The sequence below is a fragment of the Telmatherina bonti genome (assembly GCF_933228915.1).
Source record: "Telmatherina bonti genome assembly, chromosome: 18".
In the NCBI taxonomy this organism is placed as follows: Eukaryota; Metazoa; Chordata; class Actinopteri; order Atheriniformes; family Telmatherinidae; genus Telmatherina; species Telmatherina bonti.
In genome coordinates, this window is record NC_136616.1 from 18,104,936 (window position 1) to 18,119,134 (window position 14,199).

General features: G+C 40.9%; 2 protein-coding genes across 2 annotated transcripts in view; one reads left to right on the plus strand and one right to left on the minus strand.

Annotated features, from left to right (window-relative positions):
• rgp1 (GP1 homolog, RAB6A GEF complex partner 1) overlaps positions 1–1,342 on the plus strand; it is a 6,945-nt gene extending 5,603 nt beyond the window's left edge. Inside the window, exon 9 of the mRNA XM_079258177.1 lies at positions 741–1,342. Coding sequence (XP_079114303.1) covers positions 741–964 — 224 coding nt within the window. The 3' untranslated portion in view covers positions 965–1,342. The remainder of the gene's footprint in view (positions 1–740) is intronic.
• Positions 1,343–1,942: 600 nt separating this feature from the next.
• msmp1 (microseminoprotein, prostate associated 1) lies at positions 1,943–3,418 on the minus strand (the record flags this gene model as incomplete). Its single annotated transcript, XM_079257745.1, has 3 exons — positions 1,943–2,108; positions 3,101–3,209; positions 3,310–3,418. The coding sequence occupies 3 exons, from the start codon at positions 3,416–3,418 to the stop codon at positions 1,943–1,945; spliced, it is 384 nt and encodes a 127-aa protein (XP_079113871.1).
• Between the last annotated feature and the right edge of the window lie 10,781 nt (positions 3,419–14,199).

Sequence of the window (14,199 nt, forward strand, 5' to 3'; positions counted from 1 at the left end):
ACGGTGCATTCACTGACAAGTCAGAATTTTTCATTTCTGATCTGTAAAATAAATTAAAGAAAATCGAGTTAGAAGTCAGTTTCTTCGTGAACATTGTAATAAATCATTATTTCTTCATTTCAGTGAAATGTAAAACAAAAGAAAAACAAAAAGCTGAAGAAAACAGTGTCACCTGAAGTTGATGCTAGACAGATTTACTTAAGGAAGATTTTTTCGTCTCAGGCGATGAGCAAAAAGATCAAACCACAAAAATGAATAAGTTAAAGCTGGATCATCATGTGTAAGTCAAGCCCAAGGTGAATGTGTGAAAGAAGCTTTTAAAAAAAACAACAAAAAGAACAGCTGCATGCCAGCGAAATTAAAAAAAAAAAAGTAAAAAACGAGTAAGAATCAGGCACTACTATGGACTTTGGAAGGGGATGCTGTAATCCTGAAGACCTCTGGGATGCACAATATTTTAGTGAGTCATTAAACGCATATCAGACTTTTTGTTTCCATCAAAACTGCACAAATTGGTTTTTTTAAACTATAATTTATATCTTTGCTGTGAAGATACAAATTGTGATAAATTTCCACGAAGCTAAAAAGTCTGATTTGCCTCCGTGTCAAACATTTTATTTTATTTTTTACAAATTTCCAGACATTAAACGTGGACAATGATCTTTTTAACGGGTCATTGCAGTAATGAGATGCTTATCACACGTCGCTTGAACCTGAAACCTTTTTTACTTTCCGCGTAGTGACGCTGAGGTGGCGCTTGCACTTTGAATTCGTCACAGCCCGCGAGCCGATGGAACCGCCCACTGTTCTACAGAACCAATCAGAGGTGACGGTTTGGACTGGGGCGGAGCATGTCGACGTGGACACCTTCAGCTGGAATCTGCCCATCAAAGTGCTGCCGACAAATCCAGCTTTGGCGTCCTACGTCTCCCAGTTTACAGGGACCAACAGCATTAATATTTGACTGGTATACTGTATGTGTGAGTTCAGTCACTGGATTGATCGGGAGTGACTCGTGTTAAGACGTTTGTGTGTGTGTGTGTGTGTGTGTGTGTGTGTGTGTGTGTGTGTGTGTGTGTGTGTGTGTGTGTGTGTGTGTGTGTGTGTGTGTGTGTGTGTGTGTGTGTGTGAGGAGCTTTTTGTATTTTACCTGTGAAGATTAGAAATATTGTCCCATAGAAATGGTTGCAGTGTTTATGCAGAGCCAGTGGACATAATGTATCCAACCTACTGTATGTTTTGCCTTTTTCTGACGCACGTGGAATTGCGTTTTAATTTAGTTGAACTTTGAATTTCTTCCTTTTTATTTCCTGTGTATTTATTTCAGTCGTCTTATTCTTTCGCACACTTTTTTTCCTCATACAAGATTTTTTTCTGCTTTGCTTTCAGCTTGCACAAAGTCTGCACTTTGTGCAAGTTGTAAAAACGACCAGGAGAATTAAAAGTGTGACCTAAAGTCTTGTAAATGAAGTGTTTTTTATTCCAAAAACATTTTTTATTGGGTGATTACATGCTTTACAGTAGAAAACAGGTCAGAACCAACAGAGATATAGTATATATTAATATATGCAGATTACATATTGGCTTATATTTACAAGAAGTCATTTTTTTATTAATGAAAGGTGACACTTTGTTTAGTTTAATGATGTAAAATTGTAGCAGAAAGCATTTAAATGTACAGATGTATGCTGACAGTCTAAAGCAGGTGATAGCAAGAAACAAATCCAAGAAAAGATGAAGAGCTACTTTTCCACGTTTAAGAAAGGAAAACAAGGCAGTTAAGATGCATTTTGTTAACACACAAATCCAAAATCAAAACTGCTGTTTAATACTTGTTCACTATGTGTTGTTTTGCTTATTTTATTCTATATTAATACAGTTGATATGAAGCTGCAGAGACTCTCAGCTCTACAATTAGACGGAAGTGTTGCTGGTTACATCTCTAACCCTCAAGCTGTTGCTGAAGCGATCCGTGACTCGGCTCGCTGTTTGCTTCGCCTGGGATGCAGGGCAGGCGAGGGTCAGCCATCTGAACCAGAAACAATTTGCAGGTCACCGGTTCTACCCGCATCTCGCACCATGCAGGGAAATCCACCGGCCGATGCACCCTGGACAGCGATGGGAGACGGAGGTAAAAATCTTTGAAGCGCTCCAATAAATCACTTTTTGTTGGACTCTGTGAACTTTAACAGCAAATCAACACAAGTCTTGGAAGACTGCTGTCAGTAGTGCAGATTGTGATTACATTTACTACATTTACAGGTAGATACTATTCACAAAACAAAAACATCTCTTAAAATTATCCCAACAATGATAATAATTACCAATCTTACCAGTAACAACACAGTAATAACTCTGCACCTTAATGCTGTTGTGCTGCTATTACTTATGTTCTTTACGCTATAACTCAATGTTTTTCAACCATTTATTGTGCCGTGGCACACTGGTGCGCCTTGACAGATTATCAAGTGTGCCATGGGAAATTATCCAATGTGACCTAACTGGTCTAAAAAATAAAAACAGCTCTGTTATCATCCAAACAGATCCAGATTTCACACTAAGCAAGCAGAAATATGATCATAAAAGGCCTTTTTGTTTGTGTTTATATGATTCCTATTCAAGATGTTTGACAGGAACAACTGCATATTGTTAATACAGACTACAACTGTGGTCCTCGTGAGCTACCGCCCTGCAGTTTTCAGTGTTTCCCAGCTACAACACATTTGATTCAGATAAAAAGATTCTCCAACAACTTATCTTCTGCACCTGCCTGTTCATGAGCCATTGATTTGGCTCAGGTGTGTTGTAGTATGGATGCAGGACGGTAGCTCACCAGGACCACAGTTGGAGACCCCTGGGATACAGAGTTTCGTTTTACAACATTATCAGTTTGTGGCGTTCCCTGTGACTTCAGTTTTAAATGAAAATAATGTAACTTGGCTTAAAAAAAAAAGGTTGAAAAACTGATGTGAGATCACAACCCAAGTTTTCCTCTGAAGATAAATGAATGTACACCCACTATAACGTCTCTCTGAGGCTGCCTGCAGTGTCGGCTGTGGGCGTCTGGACACCAAACCACGCCGGCTGTTTGTGTACTCACGTCTCGCAGCAACCGACACCAACAGGGTGCAGGCAGGTGCACTGCATGCACGCGTTGTCCATCCAGGTTTCCCCAAGCGAGTAGTGTTTCCCCTCGAACAGACACAGAGCTTGGGCAACACATGGAAACAATGTTTTTTTTAGATGATAATAATAAAAAAAAAAGACTTTAAGTAAAAAATATGTGAGATTTTAAAGCTTGGATCTCACCTCTGGAGTTGAAATGACACTCCATGGGTGCAGCGGAGCAGCCACTGGCCCACAGAAGAAACCCTGCTGCTGTTATCACACAGTTCACCACGGTGAGCTCCATCTTCATCTGGTTCGATCCGCTTGTGGTTCCTCCTCTCTCTTTTTCACTCATTTATACATCCTGAGGGTTTTACGACTGCGGCGTGGAGGTGTGGCCGACAGCCCTGGCGTGTAGAAGGTGTCAGCAGCGCCATCCTTCAGGAATGAGGAGTCGATGGCGGTGCTTTGTGAAGTGGAGGGGTTAAACAAGAAGGGGATCTTGTGTCTTGGCATGGTTTTGGCACAGGAGAGACCGACACGCTGCGCTCCAGCAGGCATGAACTTCCTAAGTGATAAAAACAATGACACATCCGTGCTGTGACTAAGAGAGGGAAGGGTAAGCGAGAGTTGAACTGGAGGCCAGAGAAAGAGAGGTTCGATGAGAAACGGAGGGATGGGATGGAATTATCTGACATGATTCATCACCATTCAGCCCCTCTTTGGGTTTTGTAAGGGTCAGGCTGCTGTACTGCAACTGAAATGTGACTAATGCATATGTAAAACAGATGTTTACATACTAACAAACCACAACTATACAGTCAAATAGATAAGTAAGTTAGTTTCACATTTTTACATATTATACATAAAAATTAAAAATCATTTTGTTCTTAACAGACATTAAAATGTGGTAAATGCAACATTGTGATGACCTAATAATGCTGTGAATGTTTCTTTATAATTCAAAATGCAGAAACAGTCTGCAAACCTTAGTGCACACCTTAACTTAACAGTTTGTTGAATAAATAACTTGAAGTAGTTCTGCCATTTCTGCGTGATGTTATCAGTTCTTAATTTTTTTTATCCGCTCTCCTTGACAGTATTGTTTCAGTTCATCGAGGCTTGCCGTGCTTGTTTATGCACAGCTCATCCTGCTACAGTATGTCAACCAGACTGAGGTCTGGACTTCTACTAGGTCAGTGCAACACCTTGATTCTAGTCTTTTTTTCAGCCATTCAGTTGGAGATTTGTGTGGTTGATCCAGTTTCAGCCAAACTTTAGCTGTCAGACAGATGTGCTCACATCTCCCTCTAGACCACATTGATATACAAAGAAGTTCATGGTCAACTCATTGACTGTAAAGGGGGACCAGGACCTGTAGGTGCAGGTGAAGCCAAAATCCTCATCCCTCCATTGCTTATGTTGTTGTGCAGTTGGTGCTGATCAGCTGTGTTTAGTATTCACCTGTCTAAAGGGCATCAATACAGAAGTTGGTTTTGCATTTTCTCTTCAGATGAAACTTTGCCAACATTAGTTGTTTTACTGTGTTCTATTAAACAGTAAAAGGGCTTAAACACATTAACCCTTCCAAACAAGCCACGTTCATGCAGTGTTTTTCACAATGAATTTTAACATTTAACATGCTAACTGAGCCCTGTGTGGAATTAAATGTTGTTGTTTTTTGTTTTTTTAAATATATTTTACATTTAAAAGCACTCTTAAAACATGTACATAATATGTATGTTACCCATCCAGAGTTCTCACTCTGTCTGCCAGATCACATCATGACCACATCATTAACTGCAGTATGTGACCTCATACAGGTCACATGCAACTGAAAAAGCCCAAAGGAAACAATAAAGATTTAAACATATACAGTGCTGAAGGAAAATTTTCCAACCCTTTCAAGTTTTCCACATTTTGCTATGCTTCAGACTCATCTTAACATGATATCGGTTCACGTTTTTCCTCATGAATCCAAACAGTTTTCCACAGTTGCCAAAATAAAACAGGATTCTGGAGTATTTAGTTGAATTAATTAACATCAGAAGCCTAAAAAGATGATTTATAGAAGCACTTAACCTCTTTCTTGAGTGTTTCATTGCTGCTTCTCCGGCTGCTTGCAAACTTTTCACACAGTTTCTTTCTAAGTTTCTACAATTCTTCAAAGCAGATACTTTAAAAAAAATCAAGCAGGTTGGATTTGGAGCATCGGTACACAGCTATTTTCAGGTTGTACACATATGTTTCTACATGGTGGTCCGCACGTTTACCGTCACAAATGTTTCTTGAGACCACTACTGTGTTTTTATGGTATCTGTCAGGTTGTATTTGATGCAAACCAAAAATCGAGATTGGGGCTGTTAGTTTTTTGGACAAAGCTTTCAGTCAGCTTTGCTCCCTTTCAGTGCAAGTGTCCCAGTTCCTGCCCCACATCGAAGCCCTGCTGCCATTGTATCAATAGGGTGGTACTCTCTGTCTGGCCTGGTCTATGCTCACTGCCAGAAAAACAAGATGATGTATCCATTTCAAGGTAACAAAAAAGAAAAGTGAAAAAGATGCTTTTTATTTTTTTACAGCAAACGTAGTTTGTTACCTGGCTAAATGTGTTAACTACTATACTGTACTATACTATACTACATTACACTACACTATACTGTGTTGTTGTGTTGTGTTATACTATGCTACCTCACATTATGTTATGCTGTACTATGATATGCTATGCTATACTACATTATCATACTTTACCTTACTTTACTTTACTATACTATACTATACTATATTATACTATACTAGGCAATACTATACTATGCTATGCTATGCTATAGTTATGCTGTACTATGATATGCTATGCTATGCTTTTCTATACTATGTTATGTTACATCACATTATGTTACGCTGTACTATGATATGCTATGCTATACTATACTATTTTACCATACCATACTGTACTATATTTTACTATACTTTACTTTACTATATTATGCTATGCTATGCTATGCTATATTTGGAGAAATTAAATGATAAAACTCTTTGTCTCGAGATTATATGGCTGTAAAAAGTGTTTAAATAAAATGTGCAGTGGTTTGTATACATTAAATATGATAATAGTTCCTGATATGACATGAAGTGCCAGTGTAATTTGTCACTGGAGTCAGTTAACCAGGCTAGCATAAAAGCTTGCTCTGGAAAAATGAATGACCAAAGTCTGGATGAGCAGAAAAAATACTGAAAGGTTATTAAAAATAAGACAAATACATGTACAGATTAAAATAAGACAAAACAGTCGTCTGTGGTGCAACCGGAGTAATTGTGCAGAAGTACTGTAGCTGTTCTGACCACAAGGTCAATGGAAAATTGGTTTAAACTAAAGTCTTTGGGCAGGCAGACTCTAGTGTCGCCATCCTTGGGATTTAGTTGTCCACACTACCATTTCCCTATTTCCTGGCCAGATCCTTTTCCACGGTCAGGTTTCCATTACAATAAGTCAGATAGTATAATTTACATTAATGTGGAGCCCAGATAAATTATGCTGAGCATGTCCAAAGAGAAATACCAGCAAGAGCAAATTACAAAAAAGAAGATAAATTGGGAAATTTCCTGTAATGGCTGAAAACAGGAAATATTTTGTTTTGGTTTAAAACCTGCTGGCAGCATTGCTAATCTCTATAAATATCTTAATATAATTAATAAAAACGGGCAACAAATCTATGTATTATATGATTCAGCACGATAGTCTTGGCATCTTCTGTAACAACACAGAACAAGCTTTAGAGTGTTTTAAATGTTTTTTTTCACATCACTTTGATCCTCGTCTCGTCTCGTCTCGTCTTTGTACCGCTTATCTGGGGTCGGGTCGCGGGGGCAGCAGCCTAAGCAGGGAAGCCCAGACTTCCCTCTCCCCAGCCACATTTGCCAACTCTGCAGGAGGGATCCCGAGGCGTTCCCAGGCCAGCCGAGAGATATAATCCCTCCAGCGTGTCATGGGTCTTCGCCGGGGTCTCCTCCCAGAGGGACGTGCCTGGAACACCTCACCAGGGAGGTGTCCAGGAGGCATCCTAACCAGATGCCCGAGCCACCTCAACTCACCTCACCTCAACTCAAACATCAAGGCGTTTGGAAAACAGATGGCGTTCATCAGGACTAGAGGAGTCTCACTTAACCTGGAAAGAAAGTTTAAGCGTATACAAAAAAGCCTTACGTATGGCAAGAACAGCTTATTATTCATCATTGATAGAGGAAAACAAAAACAACCCTCGGTTTCTTTTCAGCACTGTAGCTAGGCTTACTAGGAGCCGGAGCGCTGTGGAGCCATGTATTCCTTTCTCACTTAGCTGTGATGATTTCATGTATTTTTTCAGGAATAAAATTGACACTATTAGAGATCAAATTCACAATACTCTTCCTTCTACCTATAATGTTGAGCCTGTTGTGGTCTCCGAAGCATCCTTAGAACCAGGATCTGACTTGTGTCTAAATAGTTTCTGTCCTGTCCAACCCTCTGAATTAACTAAAATAATAGCTTCATCTAAACCATCCACCTGTATCTTAGACCCTCTGCCAACGAGCCTCTTTAAGGACATTTTCCCTTTAATTAATACATCACTACTAAATCTTATCAATATGTCTTTAGTGACAGGATATGTACCACAATCATTTAAAACTGCTGTAATCAAGCCTTTACTTAAAAAGCAATCTCTGGATCCAGAGGTGATAGCAAATTATAGACCTATATCTAACCTCCCGTTTATGTCCAAAATTCTGGAGAAAATAGTTTCCGCTCAGCTACATGCCCACCTGAGCAGAAATAATTTATGCGAGGAGTTTCAGTCAGGATTTAGAGCTCATCATAGTACTGAGACAGCATTGGTGAAAGTTACTAATGACCTTCTTATAGCCTCAGACAAAGGACTTGTGTCCGTACTTATCTTGCTTGATCTTAGTGCTGCATTTGATACAGTCGATCATAACATTCTGTTACAAAGACTAGAACAGGTGATTGGAATTACAGGTACAGCGTTAAGCTGGTTTAAATCATATTTATCTGATAGACTTCAGTTTGTTCATGTAAATGACAAGTCCTCCTCCCAAACTACAGTAAGTCATGGAGTTCCTCAAGGTTCTGTACTTGGACCAATACTCTTCACGCTATATATGCTCCCTTTAGGCAAAATTATTAGACAGCATGGAATAAACTTTCATTGTTATGCAGATGATACTCAACTATACTTATCCTTTAAACCAGATGAAACAAATCAGCCCAATAGGCTACAAAATTGTCTCATAGACATAAAGACTTGGATGTCTAGAAATTTTCTCCTCTTAAACTCAGATAAGACTGAAGTAATTCTCATTGGATCTGAAAAACTCAGAGCTAAATTTTCCGGTTTTGTAATGAACCTGGATGGCATTACTTTAGCTTCCAGTGCTACAGTGAGAAACCTTGGAGTAATATTTGACCCTGACCATGTCCTTTGGCCCACATATTAAGCAGGTTACTAAAACAGCCTTCTTTCATTTACGTAATATAGCCAAAATTAGGGACATTCTGTCTCGGAGTGATGCAGAAAAACTGGTTCACGCTTTTGTTACTTCGAGACTAGATTACTGTAACTCTCTATTACTGGGCTGTCCTAAATATGCCCTGAAAAGCCTTCAGCTGATCCAGAATTCTGCAGCCAGAGTCCTGACCAGAACCAGCATGAGAGATCATATTTCTCCAGTTTTAGCCTCTCTTCATTGGCTGCCTGTTGAATCTAGAATAGAATTTAAAATCCTTCTCCTTACATATAAAGCCCTCCACAACCAGGCACCACTATATATCAAAGACCTCATTGTTCCTTATATACCAAGTAGAGTACTTCGTTCGCAGACTGCAGGCTTACTTGTGGTTCCTAGAGTCTCAAAGAGCCGAGCAGGAGGCAGAGCCTTTGGTTATCAGGCCCCTCTCTTATGGAATAAGCTCCCAGTTAGTGTTAGGGAAGCAGACACCCTCCCCACCTTTAAGACTAGGCTGAAGACTTATCTTTTTGATAAGTCCTATAGCTAGGGATGGTTAGCATCCCTTAGTTATGCTGCTATAGGTTTAGACTGCTGAGGGACATTTCCTGATACACTGAGCTTCTTTCTTTTTCTCTTTATCTCTTTCTTTGTCTCAGCAGGTCTCCCTGGCCGGGAGTAGCAGTTCCTGTTGTCTGTTGTCTTTCTGTCCTCTTCCCCCCACACAGCAGAGGCAGATGGCTGCCTGTCCTGAGCCGGGTTCTGCCGGAGGTTTCCTTCCTGTTAAAAGGGAGTTTTTTCCTTCCCACTGTTGCCAGTGTGCTTGCTCAGGATGGGAGATTGAGTTGGACTCAACTCAATCTGTTGGTTTCCTTATATAGGCTGTTATGAATTGGCCTTCATTATGTTTTCCCCTCTGTCTGTAAAGCGTCTTGAGATGGCATTGCCGTGATTTGACGCTATATAAATAAAGTTGAATTGAATTGAACTGATTCCTCTCAATGTGGAGGAGCAGCAGCTCTACTCTGAGCCCCTCCCGGATGACCGAGCTCCTCACCCTATCTCTAAGGGAGAGCCCAGCCACCCTGCGGAGGAAACTCATTTCAGCCGCCTGAAATGAGTTTCCTCCGAGATCTTGTTCTTTCGGTCACGACCCACAGCTCATGACCATAGGTGAGGGTAGGAACGTAGATCGACTGGTAAATCGAGAGCTTCGCCTTCTGGCTCAGCTCCTTCTTCACCACGACAGACCGGCACAGATTCCGCATTACTGCAGACGCCGCACCGATCCGTCTGTCGATCTCGCGCTCCATCCTTCCCTCACTCGTGAACAAGACCCCGAGATATTTAAATCCTGAGGCCACCAAGCCAGATCCCCTCAACACCTCGGCTGCACCTAGAAATTCTGTCCATATAAGTTATGAACAGAATCGGTGATAAAGGGCAGCCTTACTACCGGCAATGCAAACCAAGCTCTGACACCTGTCGTACAGGGACCGGACAGCTTGCAAAAGGGGGTCCGGTACCCCATACTCCCGGAGTACCCCCCACAGGAACCCCGGGGGACACGGTCGAACGCCTTCTTCAGGTCCACAAAGCACATGTAGACTGGTTGGGCAAACTCCCATGCCCCATCCAGGACCCCAAAGAGGGTATAGAGCTGGTCCACTGTTCCGCGGCCAGGGCGAAAACCGCACTGCTCCTCCTCAATCTGAGATTTGACTATTCAGCGGACCCTCCTCTCCAGGACCCCTGAATAGACCTTACCAGGGAGGCTGAGGAGTGTGATTCCCCTGTAACTGGAACACACCCTCCGCTCCCCCTTCTTAAAAAGGGGGACCACCACCCCAGTCTGCCAATCCAGCGGTACTGCCCCCGATGTCCACGCAATGCTGCAGAGGTGTGTCAGCCAGGACAGCCCCACAGCATCCAGACCCTTAAGGAACTCCTTAGACAATTTCATCCACCCCTGCGGCCTTGCCGCCAAGATGCTTTTTGACCACCTCAGCGACCTCAGCCCCAGAGATAGGAGAGTCCACCCCTGAGTCCCCCAGCTCTGCTTCCTCATCGGAAGACGTGTTGGTAGGATTGAGGAGGTCTTCGGAGTACTCCCTCCACCGACCCACAACGTTCCGAGTTGAGGTCAGCAGCTCCCCATCTCCACTGTACACAGTGTCAATGGAGCACTACTTCCCCCCTCCTGAACCGCCAGATGGTGGACCAGAATCGCCTCGAAGTCGTCCGGAAGTCTTTCTCCATGGCCTCGCCAAACTCCTCCCATGCCCGAGTTTTTGCCTTGGCAACAGCCGAAGCCGCATGCCGCTTAGCCCGTCGGTACCCATCAGCTGCCTCCAGAGTCCCACAGGCCAAGAAGGCCTGATAGGACTCGTTTTTGTGCTTGACGGCATCCCTCACTGCTGGTGTCCACCAATGAGTCCTGGGATTGCCGCCACGACAGGCACCAACGACCTTACGGCCACAGCTCCGACTGGCCGCCTCAGCAATAGAGGCACGGAACACAGCCCATTCGGACTCAATGTCCCCCGCCTCACTCAGGACATGGTTGAAGCTCTGTTGAAGGTGGGAGTTGAAGCTTGCTCTGACAGGGGACTCAGCCAGACATTCCCAGCAGACCCTCACAACACATTTGGGCCTTCCAGATCTGACCGGCTTCCTCCCCCACCATCTGAGCCAACTCACCACCAGGTGGTGATCAGTTGACAGCTCCGCCCCCCTCTTCATCCGAGTGTCCAAGGCATGTGGCCGCAGGTCCGACGATACGACTACAAAATCGATCATCGAACTGCGGCCCAGGGAATCCTGATGCCAGGTGTACATATGGACACTCTTATGTTGGAACATGGTGTTTGTTATGGACAATCCATGACAAGCACAGAAGTCCAATAACAAAACACGATTTTGGTTCAGAGGAGGGGGACCATGCCTCCCAATCACTCCTCTCCAGGTCTCACTGTCATTGCCCACGTGAGCATTGAAGTCCCCCAGCAGAACTATGGAGTCCCCAGAAGGAGCACCCTCCAGCACTCCCTCCAAGGGTGGGTACTCTGAACTGCTGTTTGGCGCATAAGCACAGACAACAGTCAAGACCCATCTCCCCACCTGAAGGCGGAGGGACACTACCCTTTCATCCACTGGGGTAAACCCCAACGTGCAGGCACCAAGCTGGGGGCATGTTTATTCTTTATCTCAACCTTGTCTCCCTCCATAAAGAAAAGACAAAATGTAAAATATGTTATATGACCTGATATTACAGTGTTGTCCCCCCAATGCCAAAAAAGAAGAAGGAAAAGAAACATTAGCTCATCTTCTTCCACTTGTTTACCATCTGATGATGAAGTCAAGATCATAGGAAAAATCCTCACAAGCTTCTAACAGGAGGCCTCAGGGCCTCATAACCTGAGTTTTTATGTGTCTTTTCTGGTAGTGTTGATAGTTCTCTGATCAGCCAGGGATGCTGCTTCATTCACACAATCTGCATGACTCACAGTTGCCTCGTTCAAGCTGCATACTACGTCCTTGTGGGTTTCTTATAGGTCAGGTTTCATAAATATGAAAAAAAACGTATGTAGCTTCATAAATCAGTTCCTTTTCATGCTTTTATTTAAATTAAGTTTTATCAAGCAATGTGTTTTAATAACTAAGCTCCTTCTTATGTTGAGCAAAATGAAGCTGATCTCTTCCAAAGCTTTGAGTCCTTGACAACACACAGAAAAAAGTTCACACCCTGACTTTTCAGATGTTGTTGTCAGTGACGCATAGGGAGGAACTCATCACAACAGAAGATGAGTATTTTCCTGTCACGCCTTTTAACTTCACGGACTTGCACTTAATTGGCGACAAGTGCATTTTAATTGTGGAAGACTTTGAAAAGTTCTCAACGCCGTTGTCATGAGATCATCACCTTTGGCATCTTTCATAAGAAAACTGTTCCTATCTGTTGGACTTTTTTTTTTTAAATTATGAAACTAACCAGAAAAGTCATGTTGTGTTAATGGCGGTTTTTGTTTTAATAATGTAATCTATTTCAAATTGTAAACGTTTTTAATGAGAATTTTTATTGATTTAAATTGATGCTTTTTATTCATATTATCAGATTCTCTTCATAAGAGTGACCAAAATGCATTTCGGTACATTTAATCCAACTTGTCCCCAAACAAACTGACTTGGTGTTGAGATTTTAGTCTGTTCACTCAATTGTGCAGATGTGTGATCAGAATTAGATATTTGAGAATATTTGAGCTGTATCAAGTTAATTAATGAGCACAAAAATGAGAATTTAAAATAATTTTAAAATAGTCAACATCTTTTGAGATCCTGATGTTGTGTCCTAACCTGGACCTCCGGACAACCAGAAGCATCTGATGAGCAGATCTGAATGTCCCATTTGGGTTGGGTACAGTTAAAAGGCTGGAAAGATAAGAAGGCGCTAACCCAGTTAAACACTTAAAAAACAAGTAATAAAATTGTAAAGTCCACTATAACGAGGACTGGAACCCAGTACAAAAAAAAAGCTTTCATTGGTGTGATATGTTTACATATCCCTGTTAAGAGTCTAGCAGCTGGGGTTTTACCAAGGTGAGACCACAGAGACCAAGTTACACGTAAATACAGACTGTTACAGTAGTTTAGCTTTGATAAGATGAAAGCACAAATATCCTTTTTACCTGAGAAAGAATTCTTAGCTGAAAGAAGTGAGCTTTAATTTCATGCATTTATTTGTTTATCTAATAGAAAGGTCATTATCCAAAACCATACATCCCGAATTTCTTTTTTATTGGTTCAATATACCATCTAACTGAATATGTTATAAATTTGAATGCCTAAGAATAATTTTCAATCTCGTTTTTGTTTTTTTGTGGGCCTTCATTTTTTTCCCACATTTAACAGTGTGATCAGAGAGTGTTCTTAAACACTTCAGAATTTATCCAGCCTTTTCTCTGTTCAGTGTCATCATCAGTAAACACCAGTGATCCAAAAAACTAGCACCCATGCACATCCACACCGTCACTGCATGCACATGTTTGACAGGTGATGATGTATGGTACTGTGTGGATCATGAATCATACATCTTCTTCTTTTTCTGTTTGTTTTTGTGTGCAGTGACTAAAGAACTGTCCTGGCTGTTTTATATATATATATATATATATATATATATATATATATATATATATATATATATATATATATATATATATATATATATATATATATATATATACATATATATATATATATATATATATATATATACATATATATATATGTATATATATATATATATATATGTATATATATATATATATATATATATATATGTATATATATATATATATATATATATATATATATATATATATATATATATATATATATATATATATATATATATATGTATATATGTATATATATATATTTATCTATATATATTTATATATATAGACAGAATGCATCCTCAAGAGTGATCTTCATTTGGCTGGGTGTTGTGAAAAGTATTGCCATGAAAATGTTTTTCTTTTCATATTAATAGACTCCTATCTATCTATCTATCTATCTATCTATCTATCTATCTAT